Source organism: Perissodus microlepis, chromosome 12, assembly GCF_051167445.1.
Source record: "Perissodus microlepis isolate ML-2025 ecotype Zambia chromosome 12, ASM5116744v1, whole genome shotgun sequence".
Taxonomy (NCBI): Eukaryota; Metazoa; Chordata; class Actinopteri; order Cichliformes; family Cichlidae; genus Perissodus; species Perissodus microlepis.
The window spans coordinates 28,417,507-28,443,267 of NC_140472.1; the positions used below are offsets into that span (position 1 = coordinate 28,417,507).

The window sequence follows — 25,761 nt, forward strand, 5'->3', positions numbered from 1 at the left end:
TTTCCCAGAGGATTTGCCAAAGTAGATGATCCACGTGTTTGATTTGGCACCGACTTTTACATCCGATGCCCTTTCCGACACAACCATCCCATTTATCCAGGCTTGAGATCGTCGCTAGAAGTACACAAGTTTGTGACACCCTGAGGCCGAGTTTGTGTTTCCTCTTGGTCTTAAACTGTTTATCTAATATGTGTGAGGTAAATGGGGCATTTATGGGACATTTTAAATTGCTACGGGGAACTGTTAAGAAATAAATCTGTGTCCTCTTTTGTTATCTAGAGTCTTGGTCAGGCCTGCCTTTCTAAAGCTAAAGGGGGACATTTGCAGTGTGTGGGTGGGTATCTGGTATGCACTGTGCGAATTACCTTATGTTATGTAATTAGCTTCTCGAACCAGTTTCAGCTGGTTTCATATGACAAAACATGTTCTGCTGGAGTTGAAACAGTCACTTCATAAAAGAAAATAAGTTTGAGGTTAGGCAGTCTAAACGTGTTTAAACGTGTCAGTATTTGCTAAGAAACTGATTTTTATTAATTATTATTATTATTTATTTAAGTTAAGAATGTTTATCTGGTTATCATGAAAGCAAATGGAAAGTTGTAAAAGGAAATGAACAGTGACCGAACAGTGATTGAGCGCAGAAATACTCCTGAAAGCCCTTTCATGAAGATGGTATGGGTGGGGATCGAGGAAGTGCAGCACAGTAGAGCACTTAAGGGTTCCACAGTGTGATGGATTTTGCCGTAATGTGGGGAAGACAACAGGTGTTTATTATATTTACCTACTGGCCTGCACAAAGCCCCGGCTTGAATCCCTCTGAAAATCTGGGAAATTAAGTGAAATCTGGAGAGAGATTTGCCAGAGAAGGAACAGCTGGGATTGCTCAGAAGACGTGTGTGAAACATGTTGAGAACTGCAGGAGGTGTCTATTAAAGCTGACATGACTCATTGTTAGCATCAGGAGGCTAATAATTGCAACCGTGGTAGTTTTTGTGAAAATGCTTTGTTTGTGTGTGGAAAGTAAAATAGAAACTAAGACTTTGATGTTTGGAAAAGCTCTTAAAATTCATGTTTGACAGCACTTGTGAAATACTATAAAACAATAAGTCTTTACACTTTCGTCATGAATTGAATTTTAGCGGCAAGATTTTCCTCAAAAAAAAAAAAAAAAAAAAAAAAAGTACACTATTAATAAGACAGTGTGCCCTTTCTGAAGATTTTTGGTGGTCCGGGCTGATGGGTGGGTTCACGATGGGAAATATCAGCTTCTTTCGTTCGTGGAAACTAACATGTTGAGCTCAAGTACACAAAAAACAATTATATGCATAGTTTTTTGGCAAAATGTCTTATTGAGTAGTTTACTAAGCGTATCTTGTTAATCTTCATACAAAACATGTACACACTTTGGAGAGAATGCTTTTAATACATTCATTTTTCCTACAGACAAATACTTTAGATCAGCGGTCCCCAACCCCCGGGCCTCGGACCGGTACCGGGCCGCGAGAGTGGAGGCTCAGGTGTGAAATGTATGGTTTTCAGGGTTTTTAGCGGTTTTCAGCGTTATTTTGTTATCGTTTTGATCGTTAACTCTGTTTTCCTGGGTCTTTTCACGTGTGTTATGAATAAATCTTCTTTTTTTTGGTACCGGTACTAGTTTTATTTTGATGTATTTATCCGCGACACCTTAAAGGCCGGTCCGTGAAAATATTGTCGGGCATAAACCGGTCCGTGGCGCAAAAAAGGTTGGGGACCGCTGCTTTAGATTAGAAAAGCTGATTTTAAATGAGGACTACCTACTTGGTCACTACATTAAAAACATTTTCAAATAAAAAAGACATTCACAAAAGAGTAACACCTTAAAATAACCATCACTTGTGACCTGATAATTGTGTAATGTTTAATTAACTTACCGTCAAACAACGTAATTAGGGATGGGTATCGTTTAGGTTTTATCCGATACCGGTGCCAAACCGGTACTTTTGAAACCGTGCCGGTGCTCAAACCGGTGCCTAAAGAATGGAGAACACAAAATTGATCCTAAAACCTCTCATATTCAGCTGGTTTTTTTTGTAAAAAGATAACAATGTTAGCCTTTTCTGCAGCTATAGGGCATATATGGTATCACTCTTGGCTGGAAGCAGCGCTTAAACAATGGGGAAAAAAAAAGAAAAAAAAACCCCACAAACTTTGTCCAAAAACCTCTCATGTTTAACTGTTTTCCACTTTTTCTTTGGTCATTTTAGCCTTTTTAGCCAGGGTGAAGGGAGTATCTGCCATCAAACAAGAAGACAGCCGCATGTAGCTACGACTGTGTTTGCTAGTTCACCTTACATGCATTAATGTAATAACGTGGTTAGCCTACTCAACGTAAATTACACACGAACAACATTAAGCTACTCACGCAGAGAAGAACGGCTGCTGCCATCATCATCCGTCATCATTTCTGCTACACTGGCAGGGCTAGGGGCCAGGACTCTCCTCTTCGGGTTCTTGGGGGATGTTGCTAACTCCGGGTCCGATAACAGGCACCACACCCGCAGTAGATGTGCTCGGTGTGAGGTCTCGCAGCAAGCTATCGACTATGGCGCATTTCTCGGCTTTTAAAAACAAACGCTAAGCGTCGCCAGGTGTTTCATCGGATTCGAGGTGTTACCTCCTTTGCACAGTATCACAATATCAGCTTAAAGCACTTGTTGCAGGCTGCTGAGTTTACATATTTTGCTGTGAAGTACAGCCAGACTTTTGACCACTTCGCTTTGGGCATTTTTAATCTGTAGCTCTGCTCTAAAAGAACGGACGTACCTGGACCCGCCTACTATCCTCGGAAACGTAAAATGATTGGCTAGAATTCAAAGTGTATCACAGCTCAGGAAAAAAAAAAAAGCACCGAACTAAAGCACCGAAATGTGCGCTGCTTTTCGGTCTGGTTACTACCGTTTATGTCAGAACCGGTGCCATCATGGCACCGGATACCGGTACCCATCCCTAAACGTAATGGCTGTTATTTACAAGATTAATTTGTGTAATAAATAAAAGATTCATAAAATACTGCTGTTTAATCAAACCCGCTGGTGCGCGTTTGGTGCTTAAACTGAACCAAACTGCCAGCAAGGCAAAAACCGGGATGTTGGAGATGCTGAAAACAAAACCAAATTGCCAGTGAAGCAGGAAAATGTACGACCTCCATATTTACAGTCTACAGCGTTTACTCCATCGACATCTCACTTGCCTACTTAATCTGTAAAACAACTAGTATAAACATCATTTCAGACTTTACAATTGCCATCCAGATGACTGTTTACATACAAGTTCACAGCTTAACAGAATCAAATAAAGTTTAATTATCAATTAATCATTCAATTGATGGTTATTATAAAGTGTTACAAAAAAAGGCTTAAGAATTACTCCTATACTGACAGTTTAAAAAGAAAAAGAAAAAAGTTGAAATGAAAGCAGCTATTTTACACAGAACAGAGGCACCAAGAGCAATTACAGATGTCACATTATCTGCACTTGGCTTAAAGTACAGCATTTCAGAGGTGGGCTATGGAGCGGCCTCTGTGTTGAAGGGTGCGCTTATTTTCGCAAGCTTGGAATAGCAATAAGTCACACCTTTGGTCAATTTGAGTAGTTCAAGTCAGGGCAAAAGCCTACAACCCCACAAAAAGGGTGCAGTCAGAGAGAGGCCAGTCCCATCATCCACCTCGCACTCTTTTCCACCCGTTACATCAGCGGCAGCTCAGATCTGCCTCACTGTTAAAAATCAGATACTCGAGGGCTCTCCTGGAGATTTCAGAGCCCTAGTGCAGGTTTTGAGGAAATTTACCACTATATAGAACTTCTATAAAAATCACAGATGTTTAAAATTGGAGGTTTTGTGCGCTGGCTGGACAATGAGACTGAGCCACAGAGAGTATCTAGGAGGAGGCTCTCTTCTCCTCATATGGAGACTCATACACCTCCATGGGTGGGCAGGTGCACATGAGGTTCTGGTCGCCATAGATGTCATCGATCCTGGAGATGCTCGGCCAGAATTTGGTCTCAGGTTTTATGAAGGGCTGTGAAGAAGGGAGAAAAGAGGGGTCAAAAAATTCAAATAATACATTTATACAAAGCTCATTTCAAGTAGCCGGCTTTGCATTAAATGTAAAATGTGAACAGTCAACAAACCCCATTACCAATGTTGACTAAATCAGGGCATCTATAACTTAATTAAAACCAAAACTCTATTGCTAAGTAATCTGAAAAAGTTGTTGGCTACAGCAGCGGTCCCCAACCCCCGGGCCTCGGACCGGTATCGGTCCGTGAGTCGTTTGGTACTGGGCCGCGAGAGTTGAGGCTCAGGTGTGAAATGTATGGTTTTCAGCGTCATTTTGTTATTGTTTTTATCGTTAACTCTGTTTTCCTGGGTCTTTTCACGTGTGTTATGAATAAATCTTCTTTTTTTCGGTACTGGTACTAGTTTTATTTTGTTGTATTTATCCGCGACACCTTAAAGGCCGGTCCGTGAAAGTAATGTCAGGCATAAACTGGTCCGTTGCGCAAAAAAGGTTGGGGACCGCTGGGCTACAGGACATGAGACAAATTACACTTCTTATTTTTCACCACTAGAGGGCGATAAATACAAGTTCTTTAAACAGTACAGCTGCTTTCACCGAGTTTGACTTTCCCAAAAGTAACAGGGATTTCATATTATGCATTTTTTCCTGCAACAAAGGAAACATAATTGAAGTTTTTTTTTTAATTTAATAAAGGACAAAAATTTACAATATGCATTGCATACTAAGTCAGTTGTAGTCATTTTGCTAATTTTAAGACTGCAGGAATCAAAATCAAAGACAAAGAATTAAAACTTGATCTTTGGCTCTGCAAAAACTAAAGTTGGAGGGTGGGGCATCGAATAAGTCTAATGGGATAAAGGTACTCACCAAGGGGAAGGCAGCACACTCCCTGGAGTAGGGTCTGTCCCAGCTGGACGTTGAGATGCACGCCAAAGAGTGAGGGGCCATCTGCACGCAGGCACAAAGACATACACTTGCATGACGACTTCAGATATCACAGCTTTATATTAACCACTGTATGGTATGTTTTCAGCACAGAAACCTTAAGTGGGTTGATGCGCGAGTCCATCCTTCCCTCCTCGATTTCTGCGATCTCCTGTCTGATGGCTAGCAGGGCGTCGCAGAAACGGTCCATCTCAGCCTTGTCTTCTGATTCTGTAGGCTCAATCATAAGAGTACCTGCCACTGGCCAAGACATAGTGGGTGCATGGAAACCTAGACACAAGTAGTAGAGAAGAAAATATATAATACTACAATAATAATAAACAATAGGTATCAATATGCATCGGATAAAAATTATGAAAGGGAAATTTATATATCGATCAGCCTACCATAATCCTGCAGCCTCTTGGCCACGTCAACAGCCTCAATATTAGCTGTCTTCTTGAATGGCCTCACGTCCAGAATGAACTCATGGGCTACAAAACCTGTGCAAAAAAACAAAAAAAACAAAAAACAAACAAAAAACGATAAAGTTAGTTATGCGGTTTTATTTATTTTAAAATGAGAGTACATCACTACACGTCCAAAGAGACGGCACCATACCTTTCCTGCCTCTGTAAAGGATTTTATAGTGACCTTCCAGCCTCTTGGCCATGTAGTTGGCATTAAGGATGGCCACTTCTGTAGCGTGCCGCAGTCCCTTGGATCCCATCATCTAAACACCAAAACAGAATTAAAGCATCTGGGCTTCAAAAAGCTGTAATAAAAGAACATTTTATTACAGCTTTAATATAACATTTTTCTTTATTAGCATTATTAGCACTCTGTCCAACAACTGCCCCTCTTTTTTGCTTTTCTTTTTATATAATGTGCATATTTCCTCCACCTCCTAGTAAACAGGGTGGGGTTTGGGTGGTGGGCTGCTGCCTCAAAATGTATCAGCTATGTAGAGTAGCTGTTAAAGTTAATGACTTTCTTTCCCAGGATGTTTATCACAAATTAACACTTTTGTTCATGTTGTCTTAAGGTGAAGTCAGAGCCAGGTGACCAACTACTCATGTGACAAAAACAGAGCCCAGGAAGTTTTCAATGACTTGTGACTGTAGACTTTAAAAATCACACACGGTTAAGTAACACAGTTTCAAACATGCCAACAGATTAGTGGAAACGAGCTTACCAATATGTTTCAATGTGGTCTCAACTCTATTTATCTGTGCTGACCTTAATGTAAGCCCAGGAGATTGGCAGGATGGCACTGGAGCCCCAGGGAGCTGCGCTGATGGTGCCCAGTGAGCTGCTGATGTTCACTGACTGCATGGAAACCACCGGGTGGCTCGGTAAGAAGGGGGCAAGGTGCGCCTTCCTGATAAGAAATAGATGAATATACTGTCGGGTCAGAGAATCATCACAAAATAAGAACAAGAAAAAAAAAAAAAAAAAAAAAAATTTTTTTTTTTTTTTTTTTTTTTTTAAATGAACAAATTCACATCAAACTATTCACCATTTCTCCCTTTATATCCACTGACTTACACTCCAATTGGCCCCATGCCGGGCCCTCCTCCACCGTGAGGGATGCAGAAGGTTTTGTGCAGGTTTAGGTGAGAAACATCTGACCCGTAATCTCCAGGACGACACAAGCCCACCTTCAAGGCAGAGCAAGAACAATTTATTTTATTTTATTTTTTTTAAATTTAAATTAAATATTCTACAGAAAAACTTGCAAAAAACAAGAAAAGAAAAAAAAAAAAAACTGATATAAGCTTAGTCTTTACCCTTTTACAAAAAAAACAGATACAGTGGGATGCAAAAGTTTGGGCAACCTTGTTAATAGTCATTATTTTCCTGTATAAATCGTTGGTTGTTACAGTAAAAAATGTCAGTTAAATATATCATATAGGAGACAAACTGATATTTGAGAAGTGAAATGAAGTTTATTGGATTTACAGAGAGTGTGCAATAATTGTTTAAACAAAATCAGGCAGGTGCATAAATTTGGGCACTGTTGTCATTTTATTGATTCCAAAACCTTTAGAACTAACTAGAAAGTGCATTTTCTGAAGAAACTGCAATGTGAATGCTTGAATCTGAATGTATGCACTGAAATGAATTAATTGCTGAATTTTAAGTTACAAATGTTGAATGAGATGAAAAATACAGAAATTTGCACCTGAAAACAAAAGTGCTGAACTGCTAAAAACTGACAACCACAGAGAAGAAGTTGGAAAATAGCTGAAAATGTTTTAAATGTAAATTAGAAAAACCTAAGAAATGAGAAAAGAAAATTTAGAGTCAGAAAACATCTGAATGAATATTAAAAGTTCATATTCTTTGAATCACTGAATGACTCAAATGTGATCCCTCCACTTGGATCCACACAGTTTAAAAAGTTTACATTTCTGAGCTTTCAAAGACATTGTGTTGGAAAGAGAACAATGATGGCGACGTTTTGAGGGTAAAATGATGGTTGTAGAGCAAACACTGTGGACACAGCAGCAGTTGAAAGAGAAGTGTTTAAGATGAATCTTGGCACAGTGGCAGACAGAGCTCGTTAAGCAGGCAGATGTGAGTCTTGTCTTCGTTTTACAGTTTGAATGGTGACTCTATGTCAATGTATGTGGAAGTAGATACAGTTTAAAGAGGAGTAAGTTGAATGAGAATTTGAAGGGTCTCTCCATTGAAATACATGGGAAATTTTTGTTTAATAAAGTTGAATGATTTTAAAAATATAAATGTTAAAAATGAGAAAAATAGAAGCAGTCATGTCCAAAAGAAGAGTAATCTAACGGTGTTTGAATGGTTTTTCTAAGTTGAACGGTTTTGAAGGAGATAGAGTACAAAAAACGTACGGAATAGATAATAAAATAGAAGAATAAAGATTAGAAGAACAATACTGTGAATGCTTTTACAAGCATTCACACTAATTATTGGAACTCAAATTGGCTTGGTAAGCTCAGTGACCCCTGACCTACATACACAGGTGAATCCAATAACGAGAAAGAGTATTTAAGGGGGTCAATTGTAAGTTTCCCTCCTCTTTTAATTTTCTCTGAAGAGTAGCAACATGGGGGTCTCAAAACAACTCTCAAATGACCTGGAGACAAAGATTGTTCACCATCATGATTTTGGGGAAGGATACAGAAAGCTGTCTCAGAGATTTAAGCTGTCTGTTTCCACAGTTAGGAACATATTGAGAAAATGGAAGACCACAGGCTCAGTTCAAGTTAAGGCTCGAAGTGGCAGACCAAGAAAAATCTCAGATACACAGAAGCGACGAATGGTGAGAACAGTCAGAGTCAACCCACAGACCAGCACCAAAGACCTACAACATCATCTTGCAGCAGATGGAGTCACTGTACATTGTTCAACCATTCGGCGCACTTTACACAAAGATGCTGTATGCGAGAGTAACGCAGAGGAAGCCTTTTCTCCGCCCACAGCACAAACAGAGCCGCTTGAGGTTTGCTAAAGCACATTTGGACAAGCCAGCTTCATTGCGGAATAAGGTGCTGTGGACTGATGAAACTAAAATTGAGTTATTTGGGCATAACAAGGGGCGTTATGCATGGAGGACAAGAGGAAAAAAAAAAAAAAAAAAAAAAACACCACAGCATTCCAAGAAAAACACCTGCTACCTACAGTAAAATATGGTGGTGGTTCCATCATGCTGTGGGGCTGTGTGGCCAGTGCAGGGACTGGGAATCTTGTCAAAGTTGAGGGACACATGGATTCCACTCAGTATCAGCAGATTCTGGAGACCAATGTCCAGGAATCAGTGACAAAGCTGAAGCTGTGCCGGGGCTGGATCTTTCAACAAGACAACGACCCGAAAAACTGCTCAAAATCCACTAAGGCATTCATGCAGAGGAACAAGTACAACGTTCTGGAACGGTCATCTCAGTCCCCAGACCTGAATATTATTGAAAATCTGTGGTGTGAGTTAAAGAGAGCTGTCCATGCTCGGAAGCCATCAAACCTGAATGAATTAGAAATGTTTTGTAAAGAGGAATGGTCCAAATACCTTCAACCACAATCCAGACTCTCATTGGAACCTACAGGAAGCGTTTAGAGGCTGTAATTTCTGCAAAAGGTGGATCTACTAAATATTTATTTCATTTCTTTTTTATGGTGCCCAAATTTATGCAACTGCCTGATTTTGTTTAAACAATTATTGCACACTTTCTGTAAAACCAATAAACTTCATTTCACTTCTCAAATATCACTGTGTGTGTTTCATGTATCTATGTATGCATGCATAACATTTTTTTATCGTAACAACCAACGATTTATACAGGAAAATAATGACTATTAACAAGGTTGCCCAAACTTTTGCATCCCACTGTACTTATTGCATTACCTGGGCATTCATGTTGGCGCCATCCAGGTACACTTGGCCACCGTTTTTGTGAATAAGGTCACAAACGTCTCCGACATGCTCTTCAAACACACCAAAGGTGGAGGGGTAGGTGATCATCATGGCTGCCAGGTTTGCCTTGTGTTTGTCCACCTGGAAAGATAAAACATGTAAAAAAAAATAAAAAAATAAAAAAATAAATAAAATAAAAAATATTATAATAATAATAATAATAATAATAATAATAATAATAATAATAATAATAATAATAATTAAACAAAACAAAGCTGTGTCACATCATTTACATGAAGTCAAAGTTCCAGTCTTTCATGAACACACTTGGATTAATGAACACATTTGGATTAAAGTGAGGATCAACTTAAGACCAGAGGCATCAAAAGAGCTTGTTTCACAGAGTGAAGGATTGCATGAGTTTACAATAAATGAGGATTATTTTGAGCTGTGAGTCATGCAGAGCAAAAATACTCCAAAAAAATAGATTCCCTTCAAATCCACCTATGAAACTGGACATGTCTGTCTTGGATAAACCTAATATTAATTAATATTTGCAGACAACACAAATCTTGTACAACAGCGTCCGTTTTCTCACCAGGGCCTTCAGGTGAGACAGATCGATGTTGCCATCCTTATCCACCTCCACCACTTGAACCTTCATTCCTGCCATCTGAGCGCTTGCTGGGTTGGTCCCGTGTGCAGACTTGGGGATTAGACAAACCTGAGGCAATGGGAAAAATAGTCAGCAAAGCAGAACAAGCAAAATGCAGTTTGAGTCATTGTCCTAACCATAATCCAAAGTCACGCCAAAACTGCTGTGACTGCAGGTTATGCAACAAGAGAAACCGAGCCAATTAAAGCCATAGATATTTCAGATCCAAAGTGAAGCTTAATAAAAACAAAAATAGATATAATTAAATTAGTGAGACTGGTGGCTTAAGCTACTTTTACAATTTCATTTATACAAAAACTTAACTTTTAAGGTCTCAGTGGGAGGAAACTGCAGCTCTCTTTGATCTCTGCTACTAATGAGTAACCTGCCTGCAGGTCATTAACTGATTTTTATCCCTTATTAGGGTGACACGTCTGGCATTTTGCAACCCAGTTTCACAGGCAAACCAGGGCACATGGATCCGTGTGTTAGCCAAAAAAGACATGACTGACCTGAAAAACAGTGCTGTGCTGTCACTCCAGGAACTCTCACTTGACAAAGTCTTAAAACCTCCAAATATGGAGCCTTAAAAAACAGCTAGCCTATGGGATCACAGCATTTTCAGCTCCTTGTTTGCACAAACGAATGCCAGTTTGGACCTTGACTAGTTCCAGGAATCAGGCTACTAAGATTTACTTATTAGGAAGCAATAAAAATAAATAAATAAAATGACAGAAGAGAAAATACTTCAGTACGCTAGTCTTTAATTTTGGGTAGCATCTCATCATCCTTCAACAATCAATAAGAATGTCAGGATACTTTAGGAGCTACGGTTGAGAATGCTTTAACATCAGATGTTTCAATTTACAACAATAACCCTGTCACTGATAGGGGGTTACTCTGTAGGGCATATGTACTAATATTCTGTTAGCCTGTCAGTATCAGGAAGGATAATACTGATAGTAAATAGTCTTTACAAGTCAGCAAAGTCTTCTCAATGTCACCTGATTAGATACAACACAAACAGCTAAACATTGATAACTTAGTTGCCATATGAAGTTCTGCTCAGAAACCTTTGGCATTCATGTGAATGTTGCTTTGATGCATACCATCTGCTTATATATTGTTGCAGACCAAGCACACCTCAAAAGGCAATAGCTCTCCCAATGGCAGGAGCATAGTTACTAGGACACTGCAAAAACTGCTCAGGAAAAAGGAAAACGTCAGAAGCAGCTGCTCTCAAAAATTCAAGCTCTGCATGCACAGACCAAGCCTGATCCATGGACATGTCACCCTGGACCCCACAGGACCCAAAGAATCTGCCATCCTAGTGCCAGTTGCAAAAGGATTCCTCTGAACTGATAGAAAAACACACTTGCCAAGCATTGTGCACTCCGCCCGCTTTTACGTCACCCAAAAAAAGAAGAACTGCACAATGCCAGGGCAGCAACATTAATGTTGTGGCTAAACAGTGTATATTTTTAAGCACTTGAATTGAAATTTAAACTTAGAAACTCAAAGTTTGTGTACCTCAAGGTTTTTTTTTTTTTAAAGTTCAGTGGATCATTTTAACTCTAGAGAGTTTTCAGAAGATGAGGCTCTTCCTCAGAGTTACACAAGTTTAAATTAACAAGGATTCCATTTTCTTGCAGAGACTAGAGACTCTAGCTTAAAATAATTTTGGGTTGGATAAAATAACATAATTAACCATGACTGCAATCCTGTTAGACTTTTGCTCTTTCCAGGACACTTACACTTCTTGAACTCTCCCCCTTTGAGTTCAGGTAGGCTTTTATGGCAGCCAGGCCTGCATATTCTCCCTGAGCACCACTGAAAAATAAGGCAGACACCATAGTCATGCATAGAACACACACAGCCTCATCAAAGTCCAAAGACCAGTCTACAGACATTACCAAAAGAGGAGGGAAAGATGGGATGAAGCTAGGTGCATTCTTGGCCAATGTAGCATGCTCCACCATGAACACACTGATAAGCGGTGACAGAGAGCAGAGGTGGGTGTGTCGCTTATCAGCTGTAATATCCTGCAAGTCAATCCTGCAAGTGTGAAACCAGCTATGGACCGCTTTAATAATGTTGCTGTGGTTCCCCTTTAAAAGTCAACTGCGAAATTTCTTCCCTTTTAGATTTTCCACAAACTTTTGTGCTGCAAAGGTGCCATCCCCATTCTACGTTCAGCACCTCTCCAATTCAGTGAGCCCTTTGAAATATGGTTCTTTCACAAATGTTTGTAAAGGAAAACTGTACTGCTAAGTGCTTGCTTTGAGCATTTCCTTCCTTCTGCAGAGGTTCTTTGATCCAGAAGGAGGGTTCGGGATAATTTGATTGCACTGCACGGAACCATCAAAGTAATCATCCTAAAAAGGAACATGCTCCTGTCTTTACCAAATATCATGCCCACCCAACTGATACGGTCTGTGCACCAACAAGTACACAATTTTGTGCCCTCACCTGTTTGGCTGGAACGAGATCTTGTCATAGCCCGTCACCTCACAGAGGTCTTTCTCCAGCTGTCTGAAGAGTTTCTGGTAGCCCTCTGCCTGATCCAGGGGCACGAAAGGATGGATGTTGGCAAACTCCCTCCATGTGATGGGCTGTCAGAGGATACAGCAGTGAGACATAATTACTCAAAAGCATTTCATGTTACACCTGAAGAAAACTGAAAAACTAGTTCCTGTTTTTACTCACCATGAGCTCTGATGAGCTGTTTAGCTTCATGGTACAGGAGCCCTGAAAATAAAAACATTTTTTTTCCCCACTACTTTATCACACTAGTATAGAGCATGCTATAAATTTCAACTATCTGTGAACCTGAACCTCTGCCTTGACTTATGGTAGCCTCACCAGGGGTATCATGCTGTGGACTAAGGAGAGGTCCTTATTCTCCAGACGCTTCATATATCTCACAATGTTGGTCTCAGAATGGTAACTGAAGAAAAAAAAAAAAAACAAAAAGCAGAGACAAGAACACTTAACAGAGGGCTCGCATGGCAATAATGCTATGTTTTGGATCTTGTACATGCAGCAGCTGACCAAGACTGCTCCAGAAACACCGCAAATACCCTAAAGCACCGACTCTCCAAATTTCCACATCCCAAACACATCAATCATACAAGCGACACGTCGGGTTCAGTTCATACCACAACCTCTTTAAAAGGGATAAATTACAAAAGTAAGGTTAAAAATTCTCATGCATTACAGCTTTCATTGATGAGGCAGTAACAGTTCGACATGGGTATCGTCTTTGGAGTTGTTACACCCTTAGAATATGGTCAATCCAAAGTGGCCCCACCCCACTGCTAACAATACTCTAATAGCTCAATATTGGGGAGATGGTCCAAATGTTGTGGCTGATCTGTGCACACACTACCTAAGGTTAACTAAAAGTTTTACCCTCCTTATGTCAAGGATCATGTCAAAGAATAAACGTAGGGCTCAGACACAGGAAGCCTGGATACAAGACTGCATTTATGGAACTACTGGTGTTGTAAGATATGACTGCAACACCATTAAAGTTCTTATTGTGCAGTTAATCAAAGGTTATTACAGCTAAAATGCTCCAAACACACAAATTTCTCCCTCTGTCTTGGGAACAGTACAGTACAGTCCTTAAACTGGGAACAGACCTGTTGAAGACCTGGTGTGTAAGGTATTTGCTTGTCCTCTTGAAAGGACTTCCCATGATCCCCTTCACCCGCTCGCCCATCTTTTCAGCTATCAGCTCCTGAAAGGTTCAAATTAAAGCCAAGTCATTCTCTCACCAATCTCCATAACCATAAAACAATAACTGCTTAAATTAAAAACCAGTAACATATTAAGTAATGAATAACTTAGACAGCACAAACAAACAATGGAAGTAACCATCAACATACAGCAGAAGATTCACAGCCAAAGACCCAGAGCAGGTCATCCAAATCCCTCTCAGTCACCGTTTCATCGAGAGAGACGCCCAACTGTTCAAAGAGAAGACGAAAAGAGGATTTTTTTTTTGTTTTTAAAGTGTTCCAGCGACTCAAGTCTTTCACCCTAAACAGTAAAAAAAAAAAAAAAAAAAAAAAAAATATTGGCTTGCTAATTGCAATCCCAGCTCAGTGAAATTCTGAAATTGAAAATTTGTACTGCAGAAACGTTAATTAGGAAACATTGACACTGATCTCAGGAATGCCAAATGATTTATGTATCGATCCATTCATTATACATTACATGCATCATTTGTAGATTTGTCAACATGTTTAAACCAATGAACCTGCTTTTATGCACTCCTATATTTTGGCTCTTCCTGTATGAGTGAGGAAGTGTGTTACACTAGCTAAGAAGTCACATCCACTCTTACAAAGTTTAAATTGGATTCACTGATTCTTGATCCTCTCAAGAATTCTCTTTTGCACCCAACATTTCTCCCACATGTCCAATTAGAGGATTTTTCATCTTATCCAGTTTTAGATCTACAATGTGCTAAACTTCCCTTCATCCCTATAAGCCATATTCAGAGTTTTCCAGGAGCTACAACAATCAGTTGCTTCTGGGCAAAGATCCCCTATCCCCTCCCATTTCAGCCTGAAAACTACTGCAGGAAAAAAAAAAAATAAATAAAAAAATGTTTCTGCATATACATGAGGCAGCATTAATTTCCACTCCTTTTTTTGCAGTGCACCAATCACAAAGCATTACCCAAAAACTGCAAGTCGCTCCACTTCTGCAGGTTTAGACCACCTTAATCAGTCCAGCGCTTTCCCCAAAACATTTTTGATCCTAACCACCAGAGATGGGCAGTAACGCGTTACTGTAATCTGATTACTTTTTTCAAGTAACGAGTAAAGTAAGGGATTACTATTGCAAAAATGGTAATTAGATTACCGTTACTTTCCCGTAGGAACGCTGCGTTACTGCGTTACTAAAACCGTGATTTTTTTTGCGAGAATGTCTCATGACAGTGACGTAAGCGAGTGCGACGTTCGTGACAACAGCTGTGTGCAGGTCAACAATGGATCATATATCGAGTGCGGGAGAGAGTATGAGCGTGCAGCGTTTAAAGCTGGAAGTACTGACCTTACTTTGAGTTTGATTCCATAAAAAGTGACAAAAACATTAGCGTCCGTTGTGCGTGGGAAGAAAACTTCTTTTTACAGCGAAAAAAAACCCTAAACAAGCACCGAGTGCGCTACGACTTAATGGGAAATTCACAGAGAAACTCGCGGATTCTTCCACTGACCGCTGCGGCACACCTGCACCAGGGTAAACCTCCGCCTGCTTTACAGGTGAAAATTGAGCAACAGGACCGCTAGTCTTTGATTTTATTTATTTTCTGCTGTGTTTTACTTGCATCTATTTGAAAGAGTGAGTGTAAACACAAAAAATATTTTATTTTATGTGCTGGAATATGCAGAAAATAGGTTTAAATGTTAAACAAATTTCTTCAAGTCAGAGAATGGTGCATATAATTTAATTTTTGCTTGATGCATAAAGTTAAGATTAAAACTGATAAAACAAGTTTTAAAAAAGGAGACTTTTCCATTTGATTACATTTTGTATGATGGATTATGCAGAAAAAGTAGAACTGGGCTGAAAGATCTATCACTTTATCACCTATTCAGGTTGTAAATCGTGTTTTTAAAAAGTAACTAAGTAACTAAGTAATTAATTACTTTTAAAAATAAGTAATCAGTAAAGTAACGTGATTACTTTTTTGGGGAAGTAATCAGTAATTAGTTACTGATTACTTTTTTCAAGTAACTTGACCAACACTGCTCACCACTCCATCGGCGTAGACTCGCAGGTTTATCTTCCTCTGCTCAGCTCTCTCCAGGATATCTTTGGCAGCCACGCTACAGCTGATCTTTAGTGTGTCAAAGAACATTTCGCTCTCCAGCCGGTGTCCCGCTCTCTTCAGACCTGAAAGAAAATGTACGAATTAACTGTGCACGGCATGTTTACGGGGAGAAGTTTGGATAAAGACAAAGAACAGAAATTTGGTGACATATTTGTCTCTATCCAGTCTTTAATCACTCATTACTGAGAATGTGCACAAAATAAAATGAGAAATTGCTTTCCTACTTGTGAACTGAGACTTTTTTTTTTTTTTAAAAATAACAAACAATTTCTCAATTTGAGTTAGGACTGAAGTTTTACTGCAATGTTGCATATATATTTATATACCTTCTGCAAGGATCAAAACAGCACCATGTGTCCTCTTCGCAATGTGTTTTAGTCCCTGGGGGCCATGATACAGTGCATACATAGCAGCCATATTGGCCAGCAGAGCCTAGGAAAACAGTAATTTTTTTGTAATTAATTTAGAGTAATGCATTTCACCAAAATGAAGGACGCATATAAACCTGGATCGTACCTGCGCAGTGCAAATGTTGCTGGTTGCCTTATCCCTGCGGATGTGCTGCTCTCTGGTCTGCAGTGCAAGACGATACACTTCTTTACCAGCTGCATCTCTGCAACAACAGCATAGCATTCAACCATCTTACCACTGTCATCAGTTTACTCAGAAATGAAGATTAGCAAGCTTGAACCCTGAAGGTCGCTTCTCACTTGGTGACTCCAACCATTCTGCCAGGCATCATCCGGACCAGGTTTTCTCTAACCGCAAAAAAGGCGGCATGTGGACCGCCGTAGCAAAGAGGAACCCCAAACCGCTGGGAACTGCCCAGTGCGATATCAACACCAAATTCTCCAGGGGGACGTAGCACACACAGTGCCAATAGGTCTGTGGCACAGCAAGCCAGTGCCTGGACAGGAGATAACCAATCTCAGCAGTGGAAATGAACAAAGCTGCTCCCATTTGTTATTAAGATAATTCTTAAGCCTAATTATATCCCCTGCTCCCACGGTTCTTTTGGGGAGCTTTTACATTTCTTTTTGTGGTTAAAGCTTTCTTACCCCGCCCTTGTGTGCTCGATCTACAAGCGCAGTGAAGTCTTCCACTCTGCCATCAGTGTCTGGATATTGAAACAGCACACCGCTCACATCTTGTCCACTGAAGTCCATCTCATGAGGCAGCTTTAGAATCGTTTTTACCCCAATATAGCTGCAACACAGCAGTCAAAACTTGAATGATCAAAATACAGACACAGGATGAAATCAAACGTGCGCCCAAATAAAAAAATAAAAATAAATCAATACCCCCAATTTAAATTCCCCTTCAAGGTAGTATTTTTGTGCAGTCCTGGACTACTTTAAGTACCCCTGCAGCTACATTTCAATCTCCCCATTCAGGTCTGAACACTTGGATGAGCAAACTTTGTCTTGTGTGTCAAAGTCACACAACATTGACGTAGACGATCATCGTTAGCGATGGACAAAGACAGAACCCCGAGGAGGACATATAATGGCACAACAGAGAATACACCTCAGGGAATTAAAAAAAAAAAAAAAAAAAAAGTTGCCTAGGACAACACCTTTGCAATATTTTTTACTTCAATCTTGTAATTTTAATATTAAAGATATTTAGATTCTTTTTTATGATTTACTGTTACTGGAGACCTCATACATTGACTGTCTATGATGCATACTTAGCTCTGGTCTGCACTACAGCAATAGTCTGGGGATGGCAGCGTGGGTCAACGTAGAAGGTTCTTCTTTTGTTTTGTCTGTGTGAAGCAAATATCAATAACAGACCACTGTAAGGCAGGTTTAATACACACTACATCTTGAATCTACAACAGGTGGCACAGACTACGATCCAGTCTAGTGGCCAAAATATAATTTCACAAGACTATATTCAAGATCAACTGAGCACGTTTCTCTAAACTGGTCAGCATGTAAATACCTGTGACAGAGCTGCATGGCCTCAGCAGCAGCAGTTCCCTCATCAAGCAGAGAGGCATTAGCCACAGGCATGCCTGTGATGTCACAGATCATGGTCTGGTAGTTGAGAAGAGACTCCAGGCGACCCTGAGCGACCTCGGGCTGGTAAGGGGTGTACTGAGTGACCCTGTGGACAAAACCCAAAACAATGATTCAACAGAGCGAGACTGGACAGAAGAACAATAGCACAAAGTCGATGGCATTTATGGACCCAAGACTGGTCAGGGGAGGCCATTGTATGTCTTCTCTGACCCTAAGAGTTTAGAGAAAATGTGGGTCGGAATAGCTGACTTGGAACTGTGTGAAAGAAAATTTTGTTCAGCAAAACATTGGAGCAATGCAGTTCTCACAAGACCCCAAGTGAAATCAAATCACAAGACTTCTTATTGAGGGCACGTTACTCTGCACCATGACAGTTAAGCTTCAAATTAGTATCCCAAATTTAGGAATAAATATCATTAATTGTCCACAGAAGAAACCAGCTCACACCACTTGTCACATTTCTTCCGATCCAAGGTAGCCTGACGGCACTCACCAGCCTGCATTCTCCAGGAGGTTGCGCTGGATGGGCGGCGGTACGGAGCAGTTGTAGTAACCCATGCCGATGTAGGACCTCCATACTTTGTTTTTTGATGCGATCTTTTGAAGAGACTCCAGAACTTCATTCTCACCTGCAAAATATTTAAAAGGCAGCTGTTTAAACTTATTCCAAACAACAGTCACCGAGTCATAAGTGAGAAATACAGGATGTTGGTAAGTGTTAAAACAGTTCTACTTAAATACATCTGTCATGTGATACATCTGTCATGTCTGCTGCTAAACAACAACAAGACCTGTCTGAAGGTCTGATGAACAGCATTGCAACCCTCACGTGAGCCACTGATTGTGTAACAAGATGAAGAAAATCATTATAGTGAGCAGTCAGGTTAAAAAAAAAAAAAAAAAAAAAAAAAAAAAAAAAATAGTCAGTGAAATCCAATGCTAATCTGTTTTCTACTGAGAGCCTCAACCATCTTTTTCATATCACTAATAACATAAAATTTTAAATACTGAGAGAAATATATCTTATGTTCCCTAAAAACTGGCCCCAAAATCTAGTACATATTGTTACTTCCTCAATTTCATTAAGCTTCATTTCCCAGTCCTGTAAGGGAGCTCTGCCAGGACACAACCAGCCTCTGAGATTCCTCTGGCCTTTCTGGCTGCCTAGCAACTCCAAGGAATGGACAATACCACCCGTTTGAACCAAGAGTCCTGGCTACTACCGTTTTGGTGAAAGGAGGACACCTCTAGTCGTGGTGGCGTGAGGGACCACAGCCAGTATACAAGTGAATATTTACAGCTTCTTTGAAAGATGGGGGGGGGAAAGGCAGAAGTATTTGGAAATTCAGGACAAACTATAAATAAAAGTACATTTGGAGATGACGCTCAGGGTGAATTGATGAGACGTGCGAACCGGAGTTCGTTTCAGTTGGAGGACTGCTTTCCCATGGTCCCAGAGTTCTACAGGGCAGCAAAAAAAGCTGATTCACAACCATCCAGGAGGTCTATTGTTGAAGAGAGAATCCTTTGCTGGCTTTGCAAACTGAAGCCCTTCAAAGCTGAACAAGCAGAAAACCAGCACGGCCTCCAGTTTGTTCCTTCAGCATGGCTTGTTGCATTATGAAAACTGACAGTGTCAGGAGGGGCTGACATACAGGCAGGTCAGAGTCACTCTGGCTAATAGACACATTAGAGTACCTGAGCATAAGAAACCTCTTATAAAGATCCTTTTATTACTATAAATGTTAAATTTAGAAAAACTGTCATGACTTCATGACTTAGCTCTTTTGACTCTGCATAAAGAGCTCAGTCATCATTCATTGCAAGTGTAAAGGTTTTAGACATGCCTCATTTCAATAGCCTGGCATTAAGTTGGGTGCAATTCAATTTCACCATTTATGACCCCAATTAAGACTTTGAGCCAATACACATTGGCCTGTTTTGATTGCCGGATTGCATGCCCCCCCCTTTTTTTTTCCCCTCATAATTCATTGAACATCAATAATCATTTTTATGCTTATCCAAGTTCATAAGCATACAGTCATGGTAAAAGCAAAGTACTCTCTTTCAGTTTTACATATCAGGACATTACAATGTCTTAAGGTCATTCTTAGCAGGGTGAGCCATATCTGTGAAACCATGGTAACTTATGCTGCTTTTTTATTTATATATGTAATGTTTTTAATCTCCTGTCTCTCCAGCCCCATTTTTGCACATTTGATAGTGACAGGCCCACTTCACAAAACAAACTGAGCAAAAATACAGCTCCACATGAAAATACACGTTAATTCACACATTTAGCCATCAGCTTAGAGCTGAAAAAGCCGCAGCTTAAAAAGCGTTAAAAAGATTGACTGCTGTATAGGATTAAACACAGCAGTCTGTGTCTGCTGCTGAAATGTAGGCTATCCGTGTTGTATAGGAGCAAGAAAAAAACCCATCCATGCATCATCATGAAACCACCTTATTAGGATCCCCGGCTGTGATGTAACGTAACGTGAACGCTGTAACCAGATTGAACTGGACTTGGGACCGGAGCTCAAGGCTAAACTTTACACTCCAGTTGCCATCCTATGAGCATCGGCTTCCCAACAGGAGATTGGTGCCGCTCGCCGAGTTTCGCAAAAACAACTCCAAATATGTTCAAAGGAAGACTTAACAGGGGAGAGCGCTCCGCGCCACACAATAGAAGGGCAACCTACATTTCAGCCTCTCACTTGGCTTCATTGAGCGCCCGTTGGGTGTGGGAAAAGCTCGACATGTTTTTAAAAAATAAATTAAAATTTTAAATAAAGCTGCACAATATGAGGTTAACACTCATTCCCCCTCCACACACACACACGTTGATTTGAATTACATTTACAATTTGAAATTGAGATTGGTGGCGCATCGAGGGAGATTTAGGCAGCAGCTTGCAGCGCTATAATAACAGGAAGAGATTCAGCTACTGTTTCACTAACACATACGTGCACATCAGGCCAAACTTACAGACTGGATCATCCATCTTCAAGCTCCTCTGCAGACGGATAGAAGATGGTACTGTGTTTTCAATCAACTGGTCGACTGACTGTGGGAAAAGGGGAAGTTTAATGAACAAAGGCGCGTAAACCGCTACCCAGTGACATAAACACGCCACTCAGTGCAGGTGTTTTTGTGCTGAAACTTGTCTTAATGAAAATGAAAGGAGGGGTTTTTTTTGCGCCCATTTCATAGAGGGAGGGAAACAGCGACGTAAATCTTACCTCGAGTCCCAGAACATCCAGCATGTCTCTCTTCTCCTTCTCACCTGGACCGATGTGGCGCTCAGCAAAATCATCATGTCTGGGTAAAATCCTTTCTATCTGCCTGGAGGAGACGGCTGCAGAGGTCCTCAGAGCCCGGGCTGATGTTGTTAGGGATGCGCAGCTGTTTCGGATCTTGCACTGAAGTTTCCAAACCACGCGGCTCTTATAGCTTAAATGCCTGCGCGGTGCGCCGGGATTCACCGACTTAGCCAAAAAGACCCCCCAGGACTTGGCGCAGCTCTGCATCTCTAAATCACACTGCGAGACAAGCGTGCAGAAACTGGTGAAGCCTTTCCCTCTCTTAACTCAGTAGACTTTCCACCCACTGAGACCGGCGCAGGAGATACAGCCAACTCCTTCAAACTGCTGAGTTTATACGGCTGCACAGTTGCACAAGAGCGGACCAATCAGAGCGGAGACGCTGCGTGACGCGGTGACGAGCCCCGGCTAACCAGCTGCTCAACTTTTCACGTGCCCATAATCTTCAATTGAGCAAGAATAACAAGGTTGGGTATGGATCCAGAATTATTTTATCAGTCGACTCGCCAAGAATACATACAAACTAGGAACAGGACGTACTGTGAGTGCAAGTGGTTACGCTTGAACATTAAACACACGTTATTTGTGTTTTCCAGTTTCACAAACAAAGCCATAACCTGTGAGATGAAAACATGCCAATAAATCGTTGTTTAAAGAAAGATAAATATAATCTGTACTAAAACAACTTAATCCACAACAGCTCAATAAATAGAATAAACACACAAGTAACTAAAAGAAATTACACAGAATAAAGATATTTCAGGTAAAGAAACACTAAAGGAGCTCAATAAGCTAATTGAGTGAAAAATCTTTATAAAGGGAAAAGCTATGGGAAAAGTGAATACACTGTAAAAAAAAAAAGTGGGTCTATAAGATAGATAGTTTAAAAAAATCAGTAAAGTCAAATAAAATTATTAGAAACTGGCTTATTAAATTAGTTAAAACACACTCACAGCAAATGTCAGATGATATTAAAGTGTCTCCACAGCTGTTTCAGATCTTGAACTTAAGTTTCCAAACCACACAGGTCTTATCTCAGTGGTGAACGCTGTCGCTCTATTCTGTGTAGATGACTCTGGGTAATATAATCTGTACACCCTTTGGTGACTGTGCAGGGATGGAATAAACTACATAAGAGAGCAGATTATTCTCTGCTGTGCTGTAAAGAGTTCTTGCATGTGGTTATTATGTCCAGTCAGTGATGCAGAGAGTCGATAGCTGTTCTTCTCACCACAGCTTCAGTTGAGCTCTGATCGGTTTACTTATTTCTCTCACACACACTACTTCCTGGTGAGTCATTCAGACTTGTTTTACCTGTTACTGCCATCTCTGATTTGCAAATTTCATATTTTAAAATAGGGGTGGAAAATATGTTAATCGTTCAAAAATATAATTCACAAGTCAAAAGCATGGTGGTGCCTCACAGCAAGAAGGCCCAGGGTTCAAGTCCACTGGCCTTCTCGGGCCCTTCTTGCGCACTTGGGCATGTTTTCAACTGGTATTAGGGCTTCTTCCCACAGTCCAAATACATGCAATAGTGGACACCCCAGCAAATTAACCCCAACATCAGTCTATGCAGTGCTTTCTCAAGAGCTACATTTCAGACTCTATAGGCCTCAGTTAGCATGTTTAATGTTAATGGAAGAATGTCTGTTGGACACACAAGACCCAAAGTGCAGAGCATGCAAAGAAGAAAAGATAAACTTTAAGTTATTGTTGTTAACTGTGGTTCTACAAGCTACTGAATCATGGAGTTTACTTTCTCACAAAACTACATAGAGTTTGGGGAAAAGTTTATCACGTGACTGTATGAGATTTAACTTGTACAATACTGCCTGCACTAAAACAAAGGTGTCATTGAAATGTGTTTTTCTAATAACAGGTTAAGGACAAATAAGGAGACCTTTGGTTTAATTCTGTTTGCATGTTACAGTTTTGCAGCACAAGGAAATGGGTGTTGGAAAGAAGAAAACAAAAGTTAATAGTTAAGACACACTTGGCAAGCATCATGGTGACTGGTAGATGTGGATGAAAGCATATCTGAGAAAAACTAGCTTTCCAGGGTAAACTTTCCAGGTAAAATCTGGATTCCCCCCCCACCCCCGCCCTTCATTTTCCTTAATCTAAATAATATATAAATACAAGGTGAAACAATGCCTTCAAGGTTTCTAGTGTTATGCTAATGTGCTGCTAAGCTCCCACTGAATTGAGTTTCACTACAAGACTCAGTGAAGATCTAGTGAAAAAACATTTGGCAGAAACTCAGATTTACAAACATCTGATTAAAAATTGATTGAATAATCTTAAAACGATAACAACAGTTATCAGTTGTGCATAATGTATTTTTGCTAAATAACTTTCTAGACCTCTAAAATTCCAAAAGAATTAAACACCACTGTTTCATAGTGACAGGATGTATTAGTTTTCATCAAGTAGCAACTTGATGGTGAATCATAGTTTATTAATGCTGAGCAGTTTATATGTGAGCTTGTGCCAGCCCCTTCTAAGAAAGAGGCAGGTTCATTCTACGCAGGTTGGCAGGATATCACAGGTATATCACACGCCATAAAAACTCCCACCAAATACCAGACAGACACACAGTCTCACACCCACTATACAGCCAATTCTGAAAGGGAACTTGTTAAATTCAGTTTCAAGCCTTCTTGCCTCGAGGCAACAGTCCTGACAGCTGCACTGCTAAACTCCCCAACCCTAACCCTGAACTCTAAACTACTGTTTCTTTTTTGTACCTTAACTAGTAGTATGAATATCATCCCAGCTTAATATGAGTCATAGGCTGAATAAAAGCACCAACTCACAACAGCAGTTACTACCAAACACCAGGAATCTATTTTTTTTTTTTTTTTTTTTTTGCCTGTCCCGTTTGGTTCTTTTAGAATTATTGTCTAAAGGCGAAGAAAGATACCCAACGGATTTACTTTACCAAATGGACCATCCCAGCCTTGCCGTAATGATCTATTTGATTCATCTTTTATTGTTTATTTTATTTTTTATTTTCACTTGTTAGATACGGGACAAACTTGACTGAGGAAAAGAAAGGGGAGAAAGAAAGAGGGAAAGAAAAACAGCAGAGAAGAGGGACGGGGGTAAAGGGCAAAAAACAAAAACCAACAAAATAAGCAGACAAAAAAAAAATACATATATCAATCACCTGGATCACCTGTTGAGAAAGAAAAAAGTAAATACTAAATATTAAACATTATTGTGCAGCATGCAAGATCGACAGCACACAGTGTGCTTTGAGGTAGGAGCCAAAAAGGGTGTTGTTTGTGTGTGTGAGCACCCGTGTGTACACCTGTGAGCATGAACGCGCTTGTTTTTAAAAGGCTCCTTCATGTAATGATCTGCTAGAGGGTGTGGGGAGCCACAGCCCCGTCCACCAGGGCATGAAGCAGGTATGGAGGAGATCAAAACTCCAGACATCCAGAGGCCCTCAGAACACAAGAGACCAAGGAAGACCAACAGAGGGGCAGCCGCGCCACTATCCCAGAAAGAGCTGAGGAGAGTCCCAGATGAGGGGTCACTCAGCAGCCGCGGAGCAGAAGCCAGGGGGGGTTGCAGTGACGTGGCTGTGAGCTCCGCCGGCAGCCAGCTGTGCCAGAGTGACCGAGCCCCAGGCCGAGAGGCCGAGGGCACCCCACCCCCGAAGTGGCCTGAGTGAGCCCCAGGCTCCAGGCCCCGACAACCAGAAATCTATTGATGTTGGGCAAAATCTGGTGGACGTCTGCCAGGACAAGTAGCAGTTTAATTAAAAAATTTCTAGATGTCTAAAGGTCACCTCACCTTGAACATTTGAGACATTTGTACCATATGAAATACCACTACAGAGCCAATGATTCAAAAAAACACCAATAGTAACAAACCAATGCTATATTTATTATATCTAAGTCATTGTGATCCACATGACCTGTGTTGTGTAATAGTGAGCCTCATAATCATTGAAATGCTTACCGCGGGAGCTCTTTAATGATGCATCATCCTGTTAATAATGCAACCCCTTAGAAACCAAACACCAAACCTCACGAGTGAAAATGCTTTCTGGTCTCCTCTCTCATGCTTGTGAGGACAAACACTCAACAATAGTGTCACTGAAGCAATATTTGCATAGTGTGGGTCTTACTCATGGGACTAATTGTTTTTTTGTTTGTTTTGTCTTTATCATCAGTTAGACTCACTGAGATGACATTACAGGTCACAGATCTGTCTCTCTGATACCTGAAGCAAAAAGGAATCTGTTCATATACTTAAAATGATGCTCACAGGAGAAGGATGTGCTCTTTGGTGTAACATTACAATTCATGGCATAATTTTCTACTCTTTCTTTTCCTGACTGGTGTTTGTAATTTTTTCTCTCTCTCTGTTGCAAAAACGATCAACAGTAAAGTTAAATGATATTAAATGGAACTGCTAATATACTATGGAAGTTATGATAGTTAAGGGAATCCCAGATTAGTTTTGACCCCACTTACACAATGTACATTCCCAAATTTTGAACAGATTGTTTTATTTTATTTAACATAC

General features: G+C 40.4%; 1 protein-coding gene across 1 annotated transcript; it reads right to left on the bottom strand.

Annotated features, from left to right (window-relative positions):
* Positions 1 to 1,629: 1,629 nt before the first annotated feature.
* Positions 1,630 to 21,582, bottom strand: gldc (glycine dehydrogenase (decarboxylating)). The gene is made up of 25 exons (XM_084945880.1): positions 21,139 to 21,582; positions 20,885 to 20,963; positions 18,390 to 18,525; positions 17,817 to 17,981; positions 17,560 to 17,637; positions 16,928 to 17,075; positions 16,580 to 16,776; positions 16,386 to 16,482; positions 16,196 to 16,301; positions 15,792 to 15,931; positions 13,912 to 13,992; positions 13,666 to 13,763; positions 12,884 to 12,968; positions 12,728 to 12,769; positions 12,491 to 12,633; positions 11,776 to 11,851; positions 9,965 to 10,090; positions 9,358 to 9,507; positions 6,534 to 6,646; positions 6,225 to 6,366; positions 5,607 to 5,718; positions 5,393 to 5,488; positions 5,104 to 5,276; positions 4,929 to 5,009; positions 1,630 to 4,058 (listed from the first exon to the last, which is right to left on the bottom strand). The coding sequence occupies exons 1-25, from the start codon at positions 21,424 to 21,426 to the stop codon at positions 3,918 to 3,920; spliced, it is 3,093 nt and encodes a 1,030-aa protein (XP_084802006.1). The 5' UTR covers positions 21,427 to 21,582; the 3' UTR covers positions 1,630 to 3,917.
* Positions 21,583 to 25,761: the final 4,179 nt, after the last annotated feature.